This window comes from Cygnus olor, chromosome 1, assembly GCF_009769625.2.
Source record: "Cygnus olor isolate bCygOlo1 chromosome 1, bCygOlo1.pri.v2, whole genome shotgun sequence".
Classification (NCBI taxonomy): Eukaryota; Metazoa; Chordata; class Aves; order Anseriformes; family Anatidae; genus Cygnus; species Cygnus olor.
In genome coordinates this window covers 100,628,342-100,652,051 of record NC_049169.1, presented here as the reverse complement: position 1 = coordinate 100,652,051, position 23,710 = coordinate 100,628,342, and the positions used below count along the sequence as shown (strand labels likewise).

Sequence of the window (23,710 nt, the reverse complement as noted above, 5' to 3'; positions counted from 1 at the left end):
AAAACATAAAAAAACAGAGCAAAATCTTGGTAAAACTGAAAAAAAAATAAAATTTCCTTGTATTTTATTTTGTTTCCCTTTAACAGCGTGGGGGGTAACAGGCTGCGTGAGGAACGCGGTCTGTGGGGAAACAAGGGGGGGCGGCCCTGAGGGGGGAGGAGGGCGACGCCGCCATGTTCTGTGTCGCCGCCAATGGGCGGGCAGGGGAGGCGGCGGCGCGCGTGCGCGTGCCCGTTCTCGGCGGCGGAGGCCTCCACGTGTGGCGGCGGCGCCATGGGGCGGAAGCAGGACCCGCTGAGGGAGAAGCGCGGCCCCGGGCGCAAGGCCCGCAAGCAGAGAGGGGCTGAGGTGGAGCTGGCCCGCTTCCTGCCGCACGGTAAGTCCGGTACGGCCCGGCCCGGCGCGGTGCCGCCGCCGTGGGCCGCCTGACCGCCGGTTGTCTTCCCGCAGAGGAGGAGAGCGGCAGGAGGAAGCTGTCCAGCCACGCGCGGAGGAGGTGAGGGGGGTCCCGGTCCCGGTGCCGGTCCCGGTGCCGGTCCCGCAGGGCCTGACGTCCCGTTCCCCTCCGCTGCAGGGCCGCCAAGAGGCGACTGGGAGCGGCGAGCGGCCCGACGGGGAGGAAGGCGCCGGGAGGAGGGCGGCAGCCGGCAGGTGAGCGCTGGGCTGGTATCGGTGTCCCTCAGGGCCTTGCTTTGGGGGACGCCTTCGGGCTCGCTTCTGGGACATGCTGCGCCAGGTAGGAGCACACTCACTGAGGAGTAAAGCGGTGAAGAGTCTCTCTTCTAAGCTATAAAGCCACTTCTGAACTCGCTCTCTTTGCATCAAGGTTGTCATAGGTACCTTGAGTAGTTGAGGCTTTTAGGAGCACCGCATTAAATCCTGTGCACCTGAATATGCTGTCACGGTAGGCAGGTGGGGATCAACACAGACTTCAGGAGTAAGGAGGACTTTACAATACATCAAGTAAATACCGTAAGAATTTACGTGGTAGTCTACTTAAGCTTTTTTAAAGTTGCTTTGGAGAGAGTTAAAAACATGCCTTTCTTTTTTGACTGGTAAAACTAATGTGGAGATTTAGCGGACCCCTCTTATTGACAGGCAGCTCAGGTCTGTTTTGCATACTAAGTCAAAAAAACAGGATAGTTGCTTCTGAGAACAACACCTAGCTTCTAACTGTTTGTTCTGCCTGTAGCTAAAGAGCAGGTATCCCCTCAGAAGGAGAGGCATCCCAAAAGAGCAGCAGGACAAGCCCCTCAGCGCAAGTCTGGCTTCAGTGACGGCAATGCAAAATGGCTGACTCCAGCTAAAGCCAAAAAGAACTTGTCTAAAGGAAACAATGTGGAGTTATCCAGCGATGGTGAGGTGGAAGAGTGCAGCTGGGAGATGGAGGAGGAGGAGGAGGAGGATGAGAGTGGGGAGGAGATGGTTGATGATTATGGCGCCTCATCATCTGAAGAGGAAGAGGTAAGAACTTTTTGCATTTAATTTTGCAAGAAATACTTGACTTTTCTGGCTGTAAAGACCCAGCAGATTTAGGGGAGAAGGGTGACCTTACTGGGAGGGATGGATGATGAGGTGGTGGAGAGCTTTGTCCTTCTTCACCCCACAAGAGCAATTTCAAGTTTAGCAGCTGGTACTAGCACAGCATTCAATGTCTTTTTTATTGTCCATTTTAAGCACAGCAGATAAATTTCACAGATGGCAAGGAGTTAAGGGGGTATTCATCAATACTGTTTCATTAACCTTTTGTCTCTCTATTTAGTTGCTGCCTATTGAAAAAGCTGCCCTGAAGCAGAAGTCTGACAGGTGAGGATTCGAGAACGTCTCAAGACGGCAAAATCTTTCGTGGTTGGATGAGGAGCCTGAGTTGTTCATTCTTTTCTATCCTCTCTGACATCCAAGAGGTGATGATTGTGAAGAGCCTACACAGCAAATTGTTTTGTACAAAATGTCCATTCTTTTCTTTATACCTAGGGGAGGCCTCAGTGAAGATGACAGTGAGGAGGAGGAGGAGGAAGAGGCTGAGGAGACAAGCAGGCAGAAGACAGGACAGAAGGAAGAAGAGAGCAAAGATCTGCAGCTCAACCTAGATATAGATGAACAGTTCAAATTGCCAACTAACGAGCAGATTGAGAAAGAGAATATCCTTTATATCTGTGACATATATAAGCTATATGCACGCAGCAGTACGGAGCCTGAGCACAGCTGAAGAGCTTTCAGTTTTATCATGTGTATTGTTTAGCAAGATGCCTGATGAGGCATTTTTGGATGAGCTGCCCTAGCAGTTGCTATGTAGTGCTACAACACAGTATAGCTAGGAAATATGTTATGCCCTGTAAAGGGCTGAGAGCCTGCCCCAATCTTCCTTCTTTTTAGTCCTAAATGCATATGGATATTTGTCACATAGTGTATTCCCCTCTACCCTGATTTCCCGGCAGGCATTTGTCTAACCTGTTCGTAGAGCCTCTGGCAGTAGCGATTCCAGCATACAAAGTGCTTGCTCTTGGACTTTGGTGATTTTCATTTCCTGCCTCTCCCTGTGCAATTTAATCTTGCTTCTTCTCTTTCTCTTCTGTTCCCTGTCGTTGTCTTTGGGGAACTTCTGGTCTCCTTTCTGATGCAGATAATGTTTTCAGCATTGGAAGACCTTTTTCAGTGCTGTCTTTTTCCTATTTTTTCCTGTTTATTTAACTAACTAAACCATATTCTTTCAAGTGTCTCTCAATTTCTGCCTTGTGAACTTTTCTGTCCAGTTCTGTCCTTTGAATCCCCCTCCTGGTGAACTCTGTTGGAAGCTTAAACGCTAAGTTCCGTAGATGTGCGTGCTCCAACAAGGCCTTTCTGGTGCTTGGTGATGTGGCAATTCAAGACTCCCACGTGAGTGATTGTGCCTGTGAAGAACTTAATGTGCAAGTTTATTGGTTGTTTGTGATCCCTTAATGGTCTTTCTACCCGATGAGCCACTGGACCTGCACATCATTCACCAGCGCATCAAGGGCAACATGGAGGTGCTACAGGACTTCAAGGTGAAGCGGGAGGAAGGACGCACACGACAGGAGTACCTCGCGTTACTGCGCCGGGACATGGCTGCCTACTACTCCTACAGTGACTTCTTGCTCAAGAAGCTCATGGATATCTTCCCACTCCCTGAGGTAGAATCCTCCCTAGGCTGTATCTTGGCTGACAGGTGAGGATGTGGCAGCCTCCCTAGATCTTCGTTTTTACCTCCTTTCTTTGCTTTCTTCTGTCCAGCTGATAAACTTTCTGGAAGCCAACGAGGTTCCCCGTCCCGTGACCATTCGTACCAACACACTCAAGACGCGGCGACGGGACCTGGCACAAGTGAGCAGAAACCAGTGGCTGTTTGCTGCGCTGCCTGTCACACAGGGTTGTGCCTCAGCCCCATCTCGTTGTCTTGCAGGCTCTCATCAACCGTGGCGTGAATCTTGACCCCTTGGGAAAGTGGTCAAAAACTGGACTTGTTATTTATGACTCTTCCGTGCCCATTGGTGAGATCACCCTTCCTGTCACAGGGCTGAGCTGACCCGCTCTTGGCTCTCTTTATTTCATGCGTCTTCTTTTGTTCCACCTTCCCTGCGCAGGTGCCACCCCTGAGTATCTGGCTGGGCACTACATGCTGCAGGGAGCTTCCAGTCTTCTCCCCGTTATGGCTCTGGCTCCACAGGAGAATGAACGCATCCTGGATATGTGCTGTGCCCCGGGAGGCAAGACCAGCTACATAGGTACAGCCCTAGAGCCTTTCTTAGTCTTGGGAGGGATGCTCTGCAAAGTGATGCGTTTCCACTAGTCTATGCAGAAAGGGGAAACAGAATGGGACTGAATTCAGGGAAAGAAGGGAGGCGGCTGTACCTGTGGGCAAAAGTGCAGGAGGTTTTCAGCCCTTTGCTGATGTGTTTTGCCCTCCGACAGCTCAGCTTATGAAGAACACAGGTATGATCTTGGCCAACGACAGCAATGCTGAGCGGTTGCGTAGTGTGGTGGGGAACTTACATCGTCTGGGAGTCACCAATGCTGTCGTGAGCAACTGCGATGGACGCCAGTTCCCCAAGGTATGTGCCTATTTGCTCTGGGGTGTTCTTCCTGTGCTTACCTCTGTGCAGAGTTGTGCTGTCCCTTTAGCAAAGCTTTGTTCTGTGAAGTCATTTCTCACAGAAGAATGAGCAGAGCTGCAGGGGACTGTGCTCGTTACTTCATGTGGAAACATGAAGGTAGACAGGAAGGAACGAGAGAGCTTTCCTGCTTTCCCAGTCATCTGGTTCCATTTCTAGTCTCAGTCTTGTTCTCAGTCCCTACCAATAAACATAACTCTAAATGCATGTCTGCCTGTAGGTACTTGGAGGGTTTGACCGTGTCTTGCTTGATGCTCCTTGTAGTGGAACAGGCGTCATTTCCAAGGATCCTGCTGTCAAAACCAATAAGGTGAGTGGCCAATGGGGACGCTAGATGAGGGATCAGGTATGCGTCATGAGAGGGAGGACTTTAGGGCAACTGTGTTCTTGGGAGATCTCTGTAGTAGGGAAATTGATTTTTTCCTGCTCTTTTCTATTCTGCCTGTTGCATTGGAGCTAGTTTTTTTTGAGGTTGGTTCTTCAGAAGACTCCAGAATCTCTTGTATCTTGTGCCTTGTTCTCCTGTCATCCCTTCATCCACAGTAGTTTCAGAAGCCTGGGGGTGCTTCCCTGTACCTCTGGCATCCTAACCTCTCTTTCCCTTTCAGGATGAGAAAGACATCCTGCGCTGTGCTCACCTGCAGAAGGAGCTGCTTCTCAGCGCTATAGATTCAGTCAATGCTGCCTCAGAGACAGGGGGCTACATTGTGTACTGCACCTGCTCCATCACAGTAAGTCCACACTGTGCCATGGTTATCTCCTCAGGGGGCTGGCGGGCCTTGGGTCCTAATGCTTAATCTCTGGCAGGTGGAGGAAAATGAGTGGGTGGTGGATTATGCCCTGAAGAAACGCAATGTTCGTTTGGTGGCCACAGGACTGGACTTTGGCAAGGAAGGTTTCACCAGGTGCGTGCCAGATCACAAGCTGCACAGGTGACTGACTCTTCCTTGCTGACCGGGGTTCATCAGGGGCATTCTATCATTTCTCATCCCTTTTCCTCCTCCAGGTTCAAGGACCGTCGTTTCCACCCGTCCCTCAAGTCTACACGGCGTTTCTATCCCCACACACACAATATGGATGGGTTCTTCATTGCCAAATTCAAGAAATTCTCTAACGCTATTCCCAAGGCACAGAAAGGTAACCTGGCACTGGAGGTCTACTGAGCTGCCTCGGCCTGCTCTCACAGGCAGCTTACCACGCAGAAACCACATGGGTTCTTCCTACAGCACTTCTCTCTCTTGTTTCAGATGAAGAACCCGCTGTGGAAGCAGCAAGTCCGTCCACTGGCCCTGAGACTGTCGTGGAGCCTCAGCCAAAAAAGAAGAAACTTGAGGAATCAAAAATTGCCCAGGAGCAGAAAAAAACCCAGCCTGCTTTGAAGAAGAGACATTCTTTGCAGGGTCAGAGGAGACCTTTGAAGGCTGTCCAGCGTTCTTCCCAGAAGTCACATGCTCAAGTCCCTGCAAGGAAGAAGCATAAGGTGAAACAGAATGGACAGTGAGAGGAACTGCTCTTCCAGGTGTTGTATCCCTCCTTAGGGATAGCAAAGGTCGGGGGGCTGTCCTGGCTGCGTGTGTACCATGTTGCTTTTCCTGCTCTGTGCAGATAATCACTGCAGTACTGAGTGCCTAGGACAGCCACAACCACCCCCTTCACTCCTTTCTCTCCTCTGCATCAAGGACTGACACGCTGACACATTAAAAGTTTTATACTCTTGTTCAAATCGTGTCCTTTTCCCTCAAGCATTGAATGGAGAACTCTGTCCCCTTTTTCCCTTGCAACAGAAGCCCCTTCCACTTCCATCTGATGCCCTGGTATTTTCAGTGTCTCTTCTTACTGCTGTTGTCACTCTGCAACATGGACGTTTGGGAGCAGCAGTGAAATTGTAGCTGCCTGAATGAGGTTTATGTTGAATGGTACCTGTCAGCAGAGTGCTTGGGGCAGGACTGGAGCTCCTAGGTCAGTGCTCCTTTGATGGTCCCTAGCTCCATGTCGTTACTGTCTGCTGGTCCACTTCACTCTTGTGATTGTCCCCAGTTCTTCCCTGTGCTCGTCAGAGAATGGTTAGGGTTGGAAGGGACCTCCAAAGGCCGTCTGGTCCAACCCCCTACGCAAGCAGAGCCACCTAGAGCAGGTTGCCCAGGACCATGTCCAGGAGGCTTTCGGAGATCCCCAAGGAGGGAGATTCCACAACCTCTCTGGGCAATTCCAGTGCTCTGTCAGTCTGTCTCCAGTATCTCCTGGTTGGCCTCCCAGACAGCAAATGGGATTGCTGCTGGTCCTGGTGCTGTGCGATCATGTTCTTTTTGCTCACCCATATATATGGTTGCTTTTCCTCAAGATGTAACAAGCAATGGTCTGGGCTGTTTCTATTTTCTAGGTTCCTTTCCCTTGTCAGTGTGACTTGGTATTCTCGTCTTTGATTCTGCTTTCCAGTGAATAAATCTTTTCTAGAGACAATTTGTAAGTAAGCTCTCTGCCAAGAATGCTCTCCAGTGTCTGCTCCACCATTGTTCTGGAGTTGGGTTGTTTAGCCAGCTAACTTCACATGGGGCTTTGCCTTGGTTTTCTTCCCCACACTTTGGGTTTGCAGGAGAACTTGTGCTATTACAGTGTTTTGTGTCTGGTTTTAAGGACAGCTGAATGCAGGTATAGGATCTGGGGAATTACCTTGCTCCTAGTCTTTTCCAGGTTCAGCAAGTAGTGAGACTGAGCATGAACTCCAGAAATACGTGTGCACACACAAGTGATAGATACAACCAACCTCAGACAGATTAGCAGAAAAAGGAGAAATGGGCTATGATGGGTGCTGAGAAAAACTCAAATAGCACTCAAAAGTAGAAATGGAAAAAATGGCCCCATCTTGTTCTTAATTGCAGGCTGATCAAACTTTGAGCGTGTTAGTGGACCTTGTGAATGCACACTTCATGGATCTCTGGTTGCTGGTCTGCAGACTTGTGGTCTGTCCAGTGTCTGGCTCTCAGATCTCTTATCCTATTGGTTGGTTACTCCAGCTTGAAGTTTGCTAACATTTTTCAAATGCTCATGTTTGCAGAGAAAATTGGTATAAATAGCTTAGTATGAAGATAGCGCAACTGGACAAACTTACTAACCAGGCAGTTTCCAGGTGACTGGCCCCTTGTATATATTCCTCCTCTCCATTTTCCCATGCTTATTTCTCCCTCATCTAGCTTGATGCCTCCCTTTCCCCACCTTTGATCCTTTTAGCATTGCATAAAATTTAAGCAGTGCAACAGTTCCCCTCAAAGGTCCTGTAACAAATTTTCTTTTTCCTTCCTCATGCTAATCTTGTTTTCTTTTGAGTTACAAAGTCTCTGGCTGAACCTCTTCAAGGATACCCTTGAATGGTTGCTGTACTCCTTCAATATGTCAGTCTTAGGAGTCCTGGTGTTTGTTACAGCCCTTGTTATCTTCTTAGGGCTTATGTATCTGTGTGTTAATTTATTACAGCTCTGCTTTTTTTTTTTTTTTTTTTTTTAGTGTTGACTGGCCATTAAACATATCCTTACAGCTATAAATTACTTTTCCCCCTGCTTCATAGAAAATTAGGGCAAGGAGGAGCCTCTGAATGCATTTGTCTCACTTCAAGCTTGTGTGGTGAAGTCTCTGGACTGCCTAATATATACCCTAGGGTTTTCCAGGGTTGTTCAGAAAAAAATAAGTCAATGCTAGGCACTGATATGAAGAGAAAAATTAGCAAAATGGAGAAGGTTACTTCCCTGTCTAAAATAACAGTGCATGTACTACTTCTGTCTGCATTTCGAGCGTCCTCTGTCAGAAAAAAAGGATTGTAGGGATAGAAAATGTTCAGAGGACAAGTATATCTACAAGAGGAGCGGCTAAAGTGTAGGCCTTCCTAGCTTGGGGAAGAGACCACGGGGAAAGTAGTAATACAGTGGTGTGTAAAAGTATGGGTAACACTGAGAAGACGAACAGCGAACAAATGCTTGCTGTTTTCCAATGAGAAGAGCAGATCCTAGGACCCATCAACTTCACCATAAGCTTCTAGCATCCACAGGATGTTCCATGGTTGGTGTAGATGGCTGTGGAACATCCTGTGCATGCTAAAAACTTAAATGGGTTAAAAAACTAGCTGTATGCACAAGTAAAAAATGGTTCCTTTAACAGCTAGTAAACACAGTTGGCTCATAAAATCCATAAACCATGAATGGCTAAAGGCTGGAAGGGTGTTAGGAGGAGGTGTCACTGCTTGCTTTGCCCTGGTCACCCCCTGCAGTCACCCTCCGCTGGAAGCTGCTTCTTAGGTGGACCTTTGGTCCAGCTCAGGTGTCCCTGGGAGATGGTCCTACTGCTGTGCCTGCCCCTTTGTGTCCCCAGGGTGATCCTGAGCTCTACCCTGCACCTCCTGTCCCTCAGCTAGGTGCTGTACAGGGCTGCATGTGTGGCTGCAACAGCTTCCCAGTAGGCTAAGCCCTGCCTCTGCTCCTCAAGCCTTATTTCTTTTCTGGTTCTAGCAGATTTCTCCGAGAGTGATAAAATACAGGATTTTTAGCTTAAACCTGAAAACTGGAATTATATAGCAATCTCCCAGCTATAGCGTGGTTTGTATCTAGAAATGCTTTACCTCTGGAAAGCTGTGAGCACATCCTTTTGGCAGAGATGCCAACCTGTCTCACTTTGTTGCTGCTACATACTGAGGTTCCTACACTGTCATGTAGTCTCTTGGCTTGACAGCCCGTCTGTCTCGATAACCCCAGTGGCAGGGATAGAAAGTGCTTGGTCGGAATCCCAGTGTAACAGCCTGGTTTCGAGTGGGTCTCCAAATTAGGTCAATCCCCTCTGAAAAGCGGCAATAGACAGTGTCTTCACCGGGTGACTAAAACCAGTCTCTTACCAAACATCATTCCACTTGCTCTGCTTGCCTGCAAGCCTTTCACTATAGGCTGGGGAAGATGGACGGTGCAGCTTTATTAGGTGGTTCTCCCTCACTTTGATTTTTCTTTCAGACACTATGGTTATTTCTTCTCAGATAACATTGAGGTGGCACTGGGATGCTAACATCAAGCCGCAGAGGCAGTACCCTGCATGCAGCAGCTGGGAAGTTTGGTTGTTTGCCCCTGCACTCTGGTCTGAGGCTGTTTATCTGAATATCAAAGCTGCTGGTAGTATGACTTGCAAAAGCAAGAGTTGGGGCAGAGCAAGGCAAGAACTGAGGCAAAGCAAGATTGCAAACAGAGCTGAGGAGTAAAAACACTGTCATGAATTAAAAGCTGGTCATGAAAAATTGGTGCAGTGTGTCTTGGGTATCTATTTCTCTGTGCCCCGTGCAAATCTTACTGAGGTGGCATTTAACTACTTCAAGAAAAAAAAAAAATGGGCAAGCAGTAATAGACCTACCCCGTGCAGTGAAGTTATTTAGGTAAACAAGGCCAGAAGCATGCAAAGCAAACTTGGAAAATGGAAGAAATGAGCTGCTGTGTTAATGACTGCCCCTGTGAGAAAAGTATTAACGCATGTTGTAAGATCTTAAGGAGGGATGCTACACCACTGCAGCCTTGCTGTGATGGAGGAAGGAAACCGAAGCCTTCCAGGGAAGAGGCTGAAGACAATATTGAAGGCATAATGGAAACATAAGAGAATCTAATAGCAATAAGAGAATCTAATAGCAATATAGGTCTATCACTGATGGCAGTGATGTTGTGTTCAAAACAGGGTTTGCAGCCTGCAGCAGTGTTGTCTCTTGTCAGGCTACATCCAGAGGAAGGGGCTGAAATACTGCATGTTTCAGGAATGTGGCCACAACATTTAGATCCTGGAGTACTGGCTCTTGTTGTACATAACCACATAGACACACCTCTAGAAGCTTACAGCAGTAGATTTTTGCTCATCTAAGCTGTCCATCTGTGTTCCTAATAGGCAGAATGTGGAGAGCCTACGAAGAGGATGCCTGTGTGTCCAGCCTGCCTGGCTTAGCCAAAGAGGCATTGCCGAGAAGAGTAAGGTCAGTTAGGTTCCTGGCTATAGCACCTAGAGCTGCCTTCACATACGAGAGCTGGCTACACAGCTGTCCTTGGCTGGTGCTTAAGGCATTTCTCTCTCGAAAGAAAATATGTTTCCTCCTTTGCTGGTAGATTGCGACGTTTCTGTGTATAGGTTAGTATGGTGATTTCCCAGCTTCTGCTGGCAGTTACTGCTGCCAGTCCTTGATGCCTCCCCGTTTGCACCCAAATCTAGGCAACTACCTCTGGGCTGCTGGCTTTACTAGGCAGAAATGTATCCAAAAGTTGTGTGCTCATTGCAGCCTCTAGCTGTAGACAGAAGCAATTTTAGGAGCAGGTTAAAGTGAAGCATCTTGGAAGTTGCAAGACTTGAAGAGTTCACACTGGATGCACAGTTCCAGCAGAGCCTGGTGCAAAGGAGATTGTAATACTAGGGAAGGAGAACAGGGAGTTGGGTTATATGGGGATATTACATGCACTAGCATCATGTATGTCTTAAAATGACAGTCTTGAGGAAAGCAATGGAGCTAATTTGAGTAACAGGTACTATGTTCCATCTACGAAGCACCTGTGCCAGGAGGATGCATTAGCTAGTAAAAGGCTCTGTGATCTGGGAGAGGGGGAACATCTCAAAGGGGCAGTGAAAGTTAAAGCAGGGTAAGAGACATGATTTTAATATGCAATTATCCACCTGGGGAATCTACCTTGATTTGCCAATGAAGGGAAGTGGCAGAGTATCAATGTCTTTTTATCATGCTGTCTGCAACTAGAGACACAGTCCCCCAGAAGTACTTGACTTGAGCAACAGAAATTTGCACCGTGTGTTTTGCATGGGCTCAGAAAACATGGTTGTCCTTTCTTGGCCATAAAAATCTGTGGAAGTAAGATAAACATCGGCATGTCTGTGACTAAGAACCTATTTTTACATCAGTTACGGTTGTAAGAGATGCAGTGAGGAACTCTGCCTATGCAAGCACCTGGGGTCCAGCAGTGCCACTGCTGAACGTGAGCTGATAAACACATGTTTGGAGAAGTGCCGTGGGTTTTGATGAACAGGTGGCGATGCCTTCCTCCACTGGTATCTCGTTAATCAGCTCCACTTGACGGTCTCCCCAGCAGGAGAGAAGCAGGCCACGCAGAGCTTAGGCAAAGTGCTTGCTGCACAGGCCGTGGTGCTGCTATTGCCACTGGGATGTTGCAGGCTGGTGGGTCGCTCTACCTGCAGGGGTAACAGCAGGGGGGATGCGAAGGAGGAGGAGGGCTCCAGATTCCAAGAGAAGGGTTGCAGCATCACCTTTAATCCACACCCACCCCATGCTCATCCTTTGCTGGCTGCTCGGCTGAGACCCGAGGAGCTGGTTTGCACAGGCGCCGCGCTCAGCTGTGAGACGTGAGTCCTGGGGGAACCAAACACACGTACAGCAAGGGAACACAGGGCCTGGGTATCCACACTGGGACCCCCAAATCAGCGAATGTTTATGAACTGATCAGCTTGCTCTGTGTCCTCCCACTAGCTAACAGGGTTAAGGGCATCCAACCAAGCACATTTTGGCAGCACTGACGTAGGGCTGGGGAGAGGGGCTGTAGAAGATGGCCTACGAAAGGCTTGAGTGGTGGGCAGGAAAAAAGATCTGAGGCCACTTAGGGAACAATGAGGAGAAAGCCAGTCATGGGATGAGGCTGGCTGCCTCCGCACGACCTCCTGTCCGCTCGGGCTGGCAGCTTTCTGTAGGCGAGCTGGTGATGGAGCAGCGGCAGGGCTGCCCCCAGGCGAGGATAATATGGGGCTTCGGAGAAGGAATCACGCCGTTTTACGGGGAGCAGCGCCGGGGAAAGCACGAAAGGGTCCTGCAAAAACAAAACGCGGCACAAAACACCGGGAAACGAGCGCTGGGAGTGGGGGGGCGTGGGGGGGTGAGGCGACAGGAACGGGAGCCCGGCGGGACCTCAGCTGGGGATGCCGGGGCGGAGCGGGGCGGAGCGGGGCGCTGCTTCCCCCGGCAGCCCCGGGACCGCCCGCTCCGCTCGGGGCCAGCCCCGGTGCCGCCGCCGCCGCATCCCATCCGCAGCGGAAGCCGCGCCCCCGCCGCCGGGGCCGGCCCCCGCTCCCCTCGCTCCCCCCGCTCCCCCCGCTCCCCCCGGCCCCGTCCCGCCGCAGCCATGAACCCGCTGTTCGGCCCCAACCTCTTCCTGCTGCCGCAGGAGCAGCAGGGGCTGCCGGGCCCCGAGCCGCCGCCGCTGCCCTCCCCGCGCCCCGCCGAGCCCTTCGCGGCGGATCGGGGCCCCCCCACCGCCGCCCTCCGCCGCCGCCGCCGCCGCCCCGTTCCCCCCGCCGCCCGCCGCCATGGCCCTCCGCAACGACCTGGGCTCCAACATCAGCGTGCTCAAGACGCTGAACCTGCGGTTCCGCTGCTTCCTGGCCAAGGTCCACGAGCTGGAGCGGCGCAACCGGCAGCTGGAGAAGCAGCTGCAGCAGGCGCTGGACGAGGGCGGCCGGGCCCGCGGCCCCCCTCGCCGCGATCAGGCGGTGCAGACCGGCCTGGTGGGCCCTATCCGGCCGCTGGGGCTGGGGCTGGGGCTTGGGCTGGGGAGCACCCGGCCCTCCGCCCTCTGCGGCCCCGCACGGCCGCTGGGCTCCCCCGGCTGCCACCCCGGCGCCCCTGCCCAGGCGCCGCCGCCCTTGTCGGCCGCCTCCTCCCGCTTCATGCCCGGCACCATCTGGTCCTTCTCGCAGGCCCGGAGGCTGGGCCCGGGGCCGGAGACCACCCTGGTGCAGGGCCCGGGGGTCTCCTGGATCCACCCGGACGGGGTGGGCGTGCAGATCGACACCATCACGCCGGAGATCCGGGCCCTCTACAACGTGCTGGCCAAGGTGAAGAGGGAGCGCGACGAGTACAAGCGCAGGTGAGGAGGGGGCGGCCGGGGGCCGCAGGGCTTCGCCCAGCCGGGGCGGTGTGGGAGAGGCTGGCAGCCCGTCACCTGGCTTCTCCGGAGCCTGGGCTCCGGAAAGCGTGAGCGTGGTAAGGCGAAAGGGACGGTGGACCCCAAAAAGCAGCTCTCGACGTTTGGATCTCCTCGTTCCCTCCCGGTGTTCGAACGCCCTCGGGATGCTGGGCGTGTGTTTTCTGGCTTCTCAGCCCAGCGCCCGGAGGAGAAACACCTTCCCAAGCGGGGACTCGGATGGTGAAGGAATAGCGGGACTCCAGGAGCAGGGGTTTGAAAGGGGAGGGGATCTGGGGACACTTAGGAAGGAGGAGCAGCCGGAAAGTAGGTGAGAAAGGTGAAAGTGCAGCAGTGAAGGAGCAGAGCAGGTATGGGTGGGGAGAGGCTGCGAGGAGGAGGAGGAGAAGGAGGGCTCTCTGGATACGTGGAGATGTGCTGAGAAGCCCTTGGGCAGGCTGGGTGGCTGGCTCCCCCAGGCCCTTTCCTTCCTGCCTTGCTCTTGCAGCCTGGTATCAGCTGGCCGGGGCTTTCTCCAGCAATCTCCCACCAGGCATTTTCAGGGCAGTTTGTGAGGCTGCTCCAGGACCTGCACGTAGGATGAGATCAGGCAGCGAGCTGGTGTTGCTGGGTCAGGGCCTGGGGGAGAGCACGGGGCAGGGCAATGCAGTTACTGGCTGTTTGCTGCCCCAGTGTCTGACTTTTGAAGAGGATAAATCACTCTATGATGCTGTAGAAGCACTTAGTGCTTAAGTACGCACCCAAAGGAGCAAAACACAGCGTGTTACCCAAGTGAACTGTACTGCTGGCCGGTGCCTTGGAACTGTGGGGTCTGGTGCCAAAATCAGGACTTGGGATCCGAGATGACACCTTACGTTGCTGGCTTTATAAGGCTTTGGCTGAGCAGACGTGCCTGTTGCATGGCTGGTGCTCCAACGGCACCAAGAGAGGATTGCAGGAAGAAAGGTGGCGCCCCATCTTTCCCACTGATTGCCTCTGCTTTTCTGTGCACCTAAGGCCTTTTTATCAAGCAAGGGTCAGGTTCCTTCCCCGGGGTGGTCTGCTCTCCTTGCGTTGCGTTTTTAGATCAGATAGGTCGGAGCTAGTGCTGCATCAGGGCAACCTGAGCTGGGAGCGGAGCCACCTTTTTGGAAAGGAAAAGTGGAGAGAGTGCCGAAGGAGGATGGGAGACGGTGTTTGGATACAGCTGGGATGCCAAAGCCTCTGTCTGGGCTTGTGAGCATGTAAGCTGCTGGGTTTGGGAGTGCCTGACTCTGTTTTGTTGGTTGGTGCTGATGAAACCTGGGAAGAAAGGAGAGCTCCTGGTGGTTGTCCCGCCTGGGAAAGCAGGTTTTGGTAAAGCCTGCTGGGGTAGTGACTGAGGCAGCAGGGACGAGCTGCCGTGGGCCAATGTTGGTGGTGGGATCTATTTTTGGACAGTGTTACCAGGAGCTGGGAGGAAGCAGACCCCACCCCCAGACCCTTTCCTATACCGGGTCCCAAACAGGGGACGGGAGAGGAGGATCCCGTTTCTGTGCCCTTGCCTGTGCTGAGGGCCAGCCCCAACAACCCCCTTGCCTGTGCAGGAGCAGGGACAGCTCTGGGCTGCCGTGGGGACAATGTGGACGGTGTTGTCTCCAGGCAGCCCTTTGCATGGGGGCAGAGGCAAGGGGTTGTATCAGTGCAAGGCGTGCTGGTGGTTCTTGTGCCTTCTGGAGGAGCCGGTGGGTTACGGGGCAGCATTGCCTTCATGCAGTGCAGCAGGAGGAGCTTCTCGTTGGATATGCAGGGCCTTAAGTTAAAGCCTGGGATCTAGGAGGGGTTTTAGGGGCAAAAGCAAGGAGAAGAGCTGCAGGAACCACACTTGGGAAGGCGTCTGAGGCTAGGTGGTCTGCAGGGGGGTGAAGGATGCCTGTGAGTAGCATACAGACCTGCCAAGCGCTTTGGGGTCTGAGAGTCTCATCGGGTCTGTTCTGCCCACTGCAACTATATTCCCAAGTAGTTGTCGTCTTTGGATGCTGCAGGCACCCACTGGAAGTGTGGCGTGAGGAATGCTGCAGTACATATGCTGCAACTGCCCTCCAGCGAGGTGTGCCAGGCTGCAGGGAGTTCACCATTAGCGTTAAGCTCAAATTAGCTCAAAAATAGCAAGAGAGAGAGAAACGTGCAGCTTCAAGCACCGAGCAGTCTGAGGGGCATCCTGCAGCGCCAACCTGCCATAAACGTGCAGCCGGGAGTAAGGCACCTAGCGTCTGCAGTAAATGGGATTTCTAAAGGTTTGGGGGTTCGCTTATTTTTCCACGTGAAATTTTGGGGACGCGCACCTGAGGGAGTGGGATATGTGGGCTGTAGAGACTGCGTCTTGTCCTGTCCCCAGCGTTGGGAGAGGTGGCCCGAGCTCAGCAAGGAGGTGGCTGGCTCTGCCTGTTGCTGGGACCTCGCTGTCTTCCCTCTCCCTTCAGGCAGGTCGCTGCGCTGTGGTGGCACGGGAAGGACGCGTGTCCCCCCCGGCATGCCCTGGCGATGGTGGAGCAAGGAGGCTGCGAGCCGGGGCTGTATGGCAAAGCCTGGATCCGACCAGCAGCAACCTGGCAGAGGCTCCTGGCTGCTCCGGGCTGTGGGTGCAGTGATGCAGTCGGGTTATTATTAGGAGTGGTGCATTGCAGAACAGAAGAGGGAAACGGAGCCAGGCAGGAGACAAGTGCGAGAGAGAGGGGTTTGTAAAAGGATGGGCATGCAGGTTCGTCACTTACGGGGCAAACCGTTCTTGCTTTCTGCCATTAGATTAGCATTTATCTGATCTGTACTCATCTTCCATGGCATCCATGTGAAATGAATTCTTCCAAGGTTTTGGAAGTCCGGGCTGTACAGAGACCCAGAGGGAGGTGGAGACCAAAACAGCGAGTAAGCTCCGTGCTGAGGAAGACGCTGACAATTTTTTTTAATGGTGGAATGCGTTTTCTCCCCTGGGACAGAGGCCTTGTTTGAGCAGTTCCCATATAAGGAAAATTATACCTTTTGACTTTCTCTTTCCCTCCTTCTTTGTCTTTTTCTTCCCGCAAAGGGATGCAAAACCCCTTTGACTCACCTTCTGGAGCTGTGGGATAAAACCAAAGCTAGGAGCACACACTTTGTCCTTGTTTGAGTAAGGAGAAGCACTGCCAGCTTTAAGAGCTTAGAAATTCATAAGTCAGGACTTGCCCAAATCATCAGATTGTCTCCTTACCCTAGGATAACAGGAGTGAGGACTTTTATTGAGCTCTCTGGTTTCCTGGTCCTCAGGATTTGTTTTCCATGCTGGGTGCAAGTAAGCAGGAGAAGAGGTTTTTCCTGTCCTCATGCCATTTAAAAGCTGGGGTCATCAGTGCTTGCAGGCATTAAACAGAAACCAGAGCTCCCAGCACCAGGCAGGGCCCAGCTCTAGTTGCTTTCCCAGAGAAATCCTGCTGTCCCAGGAGAGCCAGGGGTAGGACTTGGAGCAGCCTTGCAGCACGCTGCATCACACGGGGCAGCAGTGGGCACGGGGTGCATGCCAACCCGTTTGCTCTCCCTGATTGTCCTTTAGCAAACAGTCGTGCAGCCTGGGGGCCTCCCAGCTAAACACAGACCGGGCCAACGCCGCAGCACGGCCCAAGACGATGATCTCATGGCTGCGAAACACGGTGGAGTCCGCTGCTGGGTGACGTGTGTCTGGGCAGGAAGGCTGGGCACCTTGCAGCTCAGCCCGGTGCGGTCTTTTGCACAGCTTTTTGCAAAGCCTAATGCAGTACCCACCACCCAACCCAATCAATCCGTGGGCTAATGTGGTGCAACCTCGCACAAAATGGGCCAATCCGTCACTGTTCCTTGCAGGACAAAATATTTTTTATTCTAACCTTCACATCGAAGCACAGAACAGCCATGTAATGTGGTCTGATATTAGACCGAGTTTTGTGCTTCTGAAGGGCAGGCACACAAATGCAATCACACAAATGCAGGCACACAAATGCAGCCACAAATACGGTGCAGGTGGGTGCAGCTCTGCTGTACCCGGAGAAGCTCAAAGCCCATTCCCACGTGTTGCAGCTGCTGCACGGAGCCTGCGGTTGGTGTCCCCAGCTCCCCCCACCACGGGAGCTGCTGGCCAGCCCAAAGTGAGGTCAGCGAAGAGCGTTGTGGAGCTGGGTTTGTGGCCAGGAGGGCTGACGGGCATTTGGCAGCTGTGGCTGCCTGGAAACAAACGGCAATGCATTCCTGGGCATGTTCTCCCTCCCACCCTGCTGCCACCCTCACCCCCTCCGGGATAGCTTTGGGGTGAGCAGCTGCCACTCCGTTCTCTCCAGCAGCCTGCGATGCGAGGCAGGTGGGATCTGACCGGCACGTTTCTCTCCCTAGATGGGAAGAGGAGTACACAGTGCGTGTCCAGCTTCAGGACCGAGTCACTGAGCTGCAGGAGGTGAGCATCGCCGCCCCTTTCCCCTGCTCCCCAGCTGCCCCTTGCTGATGTGCACGTCTCCTTCTGCCCTGGGACAGGAAGCCCAAGAGGCTGAAGCGTGCCAAGAAGAACTGGCCATGAAGGTGGAGCAGCTCAAGGCAGAGCTTGTTGTCTTCAAGGGACTGATGAGCAATGTGAGTCCGTAGCCCATCTCTGAGGTGGCAGCGGGTGTCCTGCTTGAGTGGTGGGGTCCAGGCTGTGGTGTGCTTCCTCAAACAGCAGACCTGCATGGAAAGGCATCTGTGCTGGCTCAGAGCCCCGTGGTGGGGCACATCACCACTGCACAGAGGTGGCCCTGGGTGCAGTGAGCACAATGGGAATGCAGGTGCAGTCCTGCAGCGAGGGAACTATCCTGCTAAGGGAACGTGGGGGCCCTGGCTACCGTTTGCCTTGCCTAACCCTCCTCCTCTGTCCCTCCCTTGTGGTGCTGTGACCGTCGCTGCGGGTTCAGAACATCACAGAGCTGGACACAAAGATCCAGGAGAAGGCCATGAAGGTGGACATGGACATCTGCCGGCGCATTGATATCACTGCCAAGCTGTGCGACGTGGCGCAGCAGCGGAACTGCGAGGACATGATCAAGATGTTTCAGGTGAGATGCGCCTGTCCCAGGCTCAGCAGCCAGCTCTGGGGAGCAGAGTTCCCAAAGGAGGTAGAAGAGACAGCAACATGACCCCGCTAGGGGAGACACTTGGTCACCCTGCCCCTTACTCCTTGTGGTCCCTTGCTCTCTGTCTCTCTTGGATGCTGTGCTTTGGGAGCATCAGACAAAAGGGCACAGAGAGGAGTCGGAGAGCTCCAAACGTTGCTTCAAGTGTCAAGAGTCCCCTCAACCTCTTGCCAATCTGTTGTGTTGGGCCCTGGGACACCACAGCGATAGGGGAGCAGCTGCAGGAGGGAGACAAGTTTCTTGAGTGTCTGTCTCTAACTCCATCTCTCTCCTTCCCCTTCCCCTCTCCGTCATTTTCTCTGTCACTCTTCTCTGTCTCTGTCTCTTTTCTCTTTCTGGATGTTGCTGCATTTCTGTCTCTCTCTCTTTTTTTCCAACAGAAGCAACTGGTTAGTTTCATTCAGTTGAGAAATTGTACAAATTATAAGCTTTCTATAAGGTTGGACTGTAAATATGGACATATTTCACTTTTTTTAGACTGTCTCTTTTTTCCCGTTTCTGTCGCTGTGTTTCCCTCTGTTTCTGGTCTGGGGTGGTGGGTGTTTTGAGTTCTTCTGCAATAAAACCTCATTGTTTGTCTCATCAAATTCATAGAATTCATCTTTGGTTGCTTAGTTTTAATTTTTGAAAATGCTAAAACCATATTTTATTCATTGCACCATCTTCAACCTGATCATAATAAGCCCGTCTCTCTCTCTCTCTCTCCTTCTTTCCTTTCTTCCTTTCTTTCTTTCTCTCTCTCATTCCCTGTCTTTCTGTCCCTCTGCCATTCCTTCTCCCTCCATCTCCTCTCAACTACCTACTCCCGACCTCGGACCCGGCCTCGTTTCTGTAGTCTCTGCACTTGTCTCCCGTTAAGGTCCCAGCCTCGGTGGGGCGGAAGCGGGAGCGGAAGCAGGTCAGCGATGAAGATACGTCGCTGTCAGAGAGCGATGCCTCCAGGAAACCTGAAGAGGAAGAGGAGGATGAGACCACAGCCATGAGTATCAATGAGGAAATGCAGAGGATGCTGAACCAGCTGTGAGTGCGGCCCGGCCTCACTCTTGCAGAGAGCCTTGCCTCTGCTGTCCCACCTCCAGCAAGGTGCTTGGGCAAGCTGCCCCGCTCCTGGCGTGGTGCTGAGCCCCAGCTCTGCCACCCGAGGGGGTGCGTGGCCCACCTGGCTGCGGGCTGTGGCTTCAGGCTGCAGCTGGGGGCCGCGCTCCCAAGGGGAGGCTCTGTGATGGAGCGTGTCCTCCTGGCTCTTCTCCACCCCGCTGGGCACCAGGTTCCCCTGTGGGCACTCTGGACGTGCAGGCTGATGGCTGGGGACGTAAGGGATGGGAGCAGTCTGCAGCTTCTGTTTCAGGGTGAGGGTGAGGTGGGAGCTCCATCAGGGCTGGTGTTTGTGCCCCGTGCCCTGTGGCTGCACCAAGGTGGGACTGACCAGTACCTAAGCCCTCCTTGGCTGTGGGGGGGATGCTGCTCCCAGTGCCTGTTTGCACTCTGTAGCTGTGCCCTCCTGTCCCTGGGTGCTTGCAGCCCTCTCCCATCCCCACAGCCTCCTGAGGATGATGAGGATGTTCAGTTTTCCCGTTAGGGCTTGCTTCAGTTCCCCTGTGCCTTCGCCTCCATGGCAATGCCCTCCTGGGTGGCACGTGCCTGCTGAGCAGCAGTGCTGAACCATCCTCCCTCTGTCCGTGCCCCTCCTCTCATCACTGCTCCTGGATTTTGTGAGTCATTGCCTCGGTTTGGGGCTCCTGACCATAAAGCTGGCCCTTTCTCCGTCAGCTGTTGGTTTTGGGCATGCCTGAACTCACCCATGCGCAGACATCCAAGAGCTGCAGCCCTGCCCACGAGCGGGGGCAAGGGTTTCAGCGCCGGCACAACCCCCTGCTCTGCCTGTCCTCCCTGTGAGCGTTTTTCTGCTTGGTGCTGACATGCCGTCCCCTCACCCACAGGAGGGAATACGACTTTGAAGATGACTGTGACAGCCTCACGTGGGAGGAGACGGAAGAGACGCTGCTCCTCTGGGAGGACTTCTCCGGATACGCCATTGCTGCTGCAGAGGTGCAGGGGGAGGTAACGGTGGTGCCAGCCTCCCTCTTGGGTTTAGCCCTGGGCTCGTGCTTGCTGTCTGGGGTGCTTGGTCCTGCTGGAGTCTGGGGAGGTGCTCGTTCGGTGACCAGGCTTCAGAGCCCCTTTGTCCCTCAGAGGCCCATGCAGATGCTTTCTCCAGTCCCAGATGGATCTTCAAGCTGTGCTGAGTTCTTGTGGCCCTCTCTCTGTCTCTGCCCACAGCACATCTAGGGCAGCAACTCTGCCCAAACTGTGGCCCCAAAGTCTGGCCAAAGCCCCTGCTATCCTGTACCTTTGAACCTCGGTGGTCCGCTGGGGACATGTAGTGCTTGAACACAGCCTGTGTGTAGAGCATCAAGGCATCGGCTGTGTTCTCCAAAGTTTCTGGGCTTTGCTGGGCTTTTTCTGGGCTGATGTATTTGCTGTCCGGTGTGGCATATCTCAGGTCTCTCTGCCACGTGTTGACAGGACTGACTCATGCCCTGTCTGTCACCCTGGCTATATTGCTCATGAATTTTCTTCTTTTATCCACTGCTGCCAGTTCTCTCTCTGATTTCTCTCTCTTTCCCCTGGTTTATCACGGACACTTGCCTGCCTCTAAGCATGCTTTCTGCTCTCCCCAGCAACAGGATGACAGCCTGGAGAAGGTGATCAAGGACACAGAGTCGTTGTTCAAGAGCCGTGAGAAGGAGTACCAGGAAACCATCGACCAAATAGAGGTGTGAGGAGGAGGGAGTGAGAGAAGGGTGGGAAATGGGGGAATGGGTCCCTGGAGGAGGGAGAAACCAACTGCTAGAGCAGGTAGTTGGTCACAGAGAGGATGTCAGCCTTGGGTCTGGCCATGCCCCCTGCTCTGCAGCGCAGTGTGCCCTGGGCTTATCTCTGCACCATCTCCTTTTTGGCAGCTGGAGCTGGCCACGGCCAAGAACGACATGAACCGGCACCTGCATGAATACATGGAGATGTGCAGCATGAAGCGAGGTCTGGACGTGCAGATGGAGACTTGCCGGCGGCTCATCACCCAGTCTGGGGACAGGTAAGCAGGAAGGCCAAGATACCTGTGGTAGCAGTCGGTAGTGCCAGTCCTCACGTGGTGTGGGGAGAGGGCAGGTCCCGGAGCTGGGGCTGTTGGACTCCCAGTGAGCAGCCTCCGCGCAGGCCATGGTGCCGTGTCTGCAGAGGGTGAATTGCATGCTGGAGTTAGTTCTGACAGGCGAGGCCCCTGACAGAGAGAGGGGAGCTGCCATTGTGCAGAGGTGTGGGGCATTTGGAGCCGGGCTGGACACCCTGCCAGCACCCAAGGGCTCCCCCTGACATTGCTGTGCCCTTTATCCTTCTGCACAGAAAGTCTCCTGCCTTCACCCCGGCCTCCACCAGCGAGTCGGCGCCCAACGAGGAGAGCGAGGAGTCCGACCGGGATCCCCCCAGTGACGCTTCCATCAGATAATGAGGGGAGGTCCCGCTCCCTTGGCCCTCCGCTCCTGGCAAAGGGGTGTCTGAGCCACGCCTGGGAGAGACTGTCAGGGACACGGAGCTGCTGGTAAACGCCTGTCACCCAGGCCCACCCCCACCTTGGGGCAGATCCGCCTGCCACCAGGTGTCTTGCGAATGGGAATAGCTAGGTAGACCCTGTCTGGGCCGCTCGTCCTCCAGCCCTTTCTCTGTTCCTTCTCCCCGCTTCGGTTTACCTGCGGTTCAGGCAGGGTGGCCCCAAACTTGCCACAGCAGCGTTCTCCAGGACCTGTCCCCCAGGCCCTCCAAACCCACCTTCTCCGGGCTCTGTCCTGGTGCACCTGGCCTGCCCCCTGTCTTCCTCGTGCCGCGCAGGAGCCGAACTAGAGCTGTACCTCCCTGCAAACTGGACCTGACACTGGTGCCAACTGGACCGAGCCCTGGGCTGTCCCCATCCTCGCTGCTCCCTGGGCATTGGGGTAGGCCTGGCGCTGTGCCGGGCACCGCCGCTGTCCCCTCCCGTGGGGCAGGGACACCGAGTCCCGCTCACCGTGCACTTTGCTTTGCTGCGCGTCGGTGGCGCGTTTGTTACAGAGACGAGGGATCATTAAACGGGACGGTTGCCTTTTCTACAGCTTCTCTGGGCGTGGGCTCTCACTGGGCTGCAGCAGGCACAGGACTGCATTGCTCGAAGCGGGGCATCCTCTGCCCGGCCCTGCTCCCCAGGATGCTCCCATCCCTCGTGCAGGAAGGTGCTGGCGGTGAGATCCCTCTTTGGGCAGCTACAAGCCCTCAAAGGGCCACATATAACGCTGGTACTGCGTGGGCCAGGCTCCAGGCTTAAAATAAAACCAAACCGAGTTGTTTTATCTGCACTGATGCCGATGGCACCTTCCTCTGATGTGTCTGCACCCCTTCACCACAGGCCAGCATCCTCACTCCAGCTTTCTCCCAATTCCCATTTAAAAACCAAACAAAAAACCACTTACATAAAGCTGACAGCAGGCTGAGGTTAGTTGCTGAGGGGAATGACTGAGCAATACTGAGAGACAGGAGAGGTTTGTGTTTCTGTGGAGGAAACAAAGCTGAACATGGCTTGTGCCTTGCAGAGACCTTCCTGCCTAAGAGCTGGGTCTCCTCTGCTACGTCAGCTTTTTACCAAGGTTTCCCAGAGCATCTCCTTACCTGTCCTCAGTTCTGTATCCAGCCTAGGGTGCACCTGTCTCACCATCTCCTGTAGCATTTACCCGTGTAGACCTTGCACTTCCTCCTCCAGTGACGGGATGTTTTTGGGTGGGAAAAGTATCCTGCTGAGAGGCAGTGTTTTGCAGGGTCGTCTGCAGATCAGTGGACCCAGGCTGCACAGCAAAAGCAGGTGAAGCTCCAGAGAAAAACACCTCTTGCAAAAGTCCCCGAAGGGAAGATAAAGTAGATCACAGTAGAGTTTTTTTGGATCACCCATAAGATTAGGTAAGGTAGATAAAATACGGGTTGGGGGAATGCAATAATTTACCTTCCCAGGTTTGGCTTGCATAACTAACGCTGTCGTGCACATGAGCACCTGAGCATTTGCACGTCACAATGCAGAGGGTCGGTGTTTAAGCAGGGTGAGGTCCTCCGCGCGTGGCTGCAAGACGTGTTACAGCACGTGTTGGTGTTTCGGCGTATGTGAAGCTGTCTGGTTAGGTCTGGTTCCTGGGGGTGGGAGGGTGAGGCTGTGCCAGCTGCAAGGAAACCTCCGGGCCAAGGCACTGCTGCTGGCTTGGGGACACTGCAGTTCATTAGCTGATGGTCTGCTGGGATCAGTGCCACGCTCGCCTCTCACCGAGAAGATGGGAGAATGTTTGGTGCATGCAGCAGTGCGCTTAATGCCAGCACAGGGGTGCTCCCCTCCTGCCCTTGCAATATGCTGTTGCACAGACAGGAGGTCTCAGGAGAGACTGGGCATTCACCCTCGTGGCCTTACCTCCACGCCACCTTCCCTGGTTGTTTCCATTTCTTTCCC

General features: G+C 53.6%; 2 protein-coding genes across 2 annotated transcripts; both read left to right on the top strand.

The window, feature by feature from the left end:
• Window positions 1-190: 190 nt before the first annotated feature.
• NOP2 (NOP2 nucleolar protein) lies at window positions 191-5,853 on the top strand. The gene is made up of 16 exons (XM_040573177.1): window positions 191-376; window positions 451-496; window positions 575-651; window positions 1,193-1,464; window positions 1,763-1,806; window positions 1,975-2,141; window positions 2,953-3,152; window positions 3,253-3,342; window positions 3,422-3,509; window positions 3,603-3,743; window positions 3,931-4,070; window positions 4,351-4,440; window positions 4,739-4,861; window positions 4,938-5,035; window positions 5,137-5,267; window positions 5,378-5,853. Exons 1-16 carry the CDS (start codon window positions 193-195, stop codon window positions 5,629-5,631), a joined length of 2,145 nt encoding a protein of 714 aa, XP_040429111.1. The 5' UTR covers window positions 191-192; the 3' UTR covers window positions 5,632-5,853.
• Window positions 5,854-12,248: 6,395 nt separating this feature from the next.
• Window positions 12,249-22,576, top strand: IFFO1 (intermediate filament family orphan 1). Its single transcript, XM_040573132.1, is given in 11 exon segments — window positions 12,249-12,363; window positions 12,365-13,015; window positions 17,426-17,486; window positions 17,564-17,659; window positions 17,977-18,117; window positions 18,576-18,584; window positions 19,031-19,215; window positions 20,136-20,256; window positions 20,877-20,972; window positions 21,159-21,289; window positions 21,598-22,576. Coding segments are annotated over 11 exon segments (1,686 nt in total). The 5' UTR covers window positions 12,249-12,271; the 3' UTR covers window positions 21,701-22,576.
• Window positions 22,577-23,710: the final 1,134 nt, after the last annotated feature.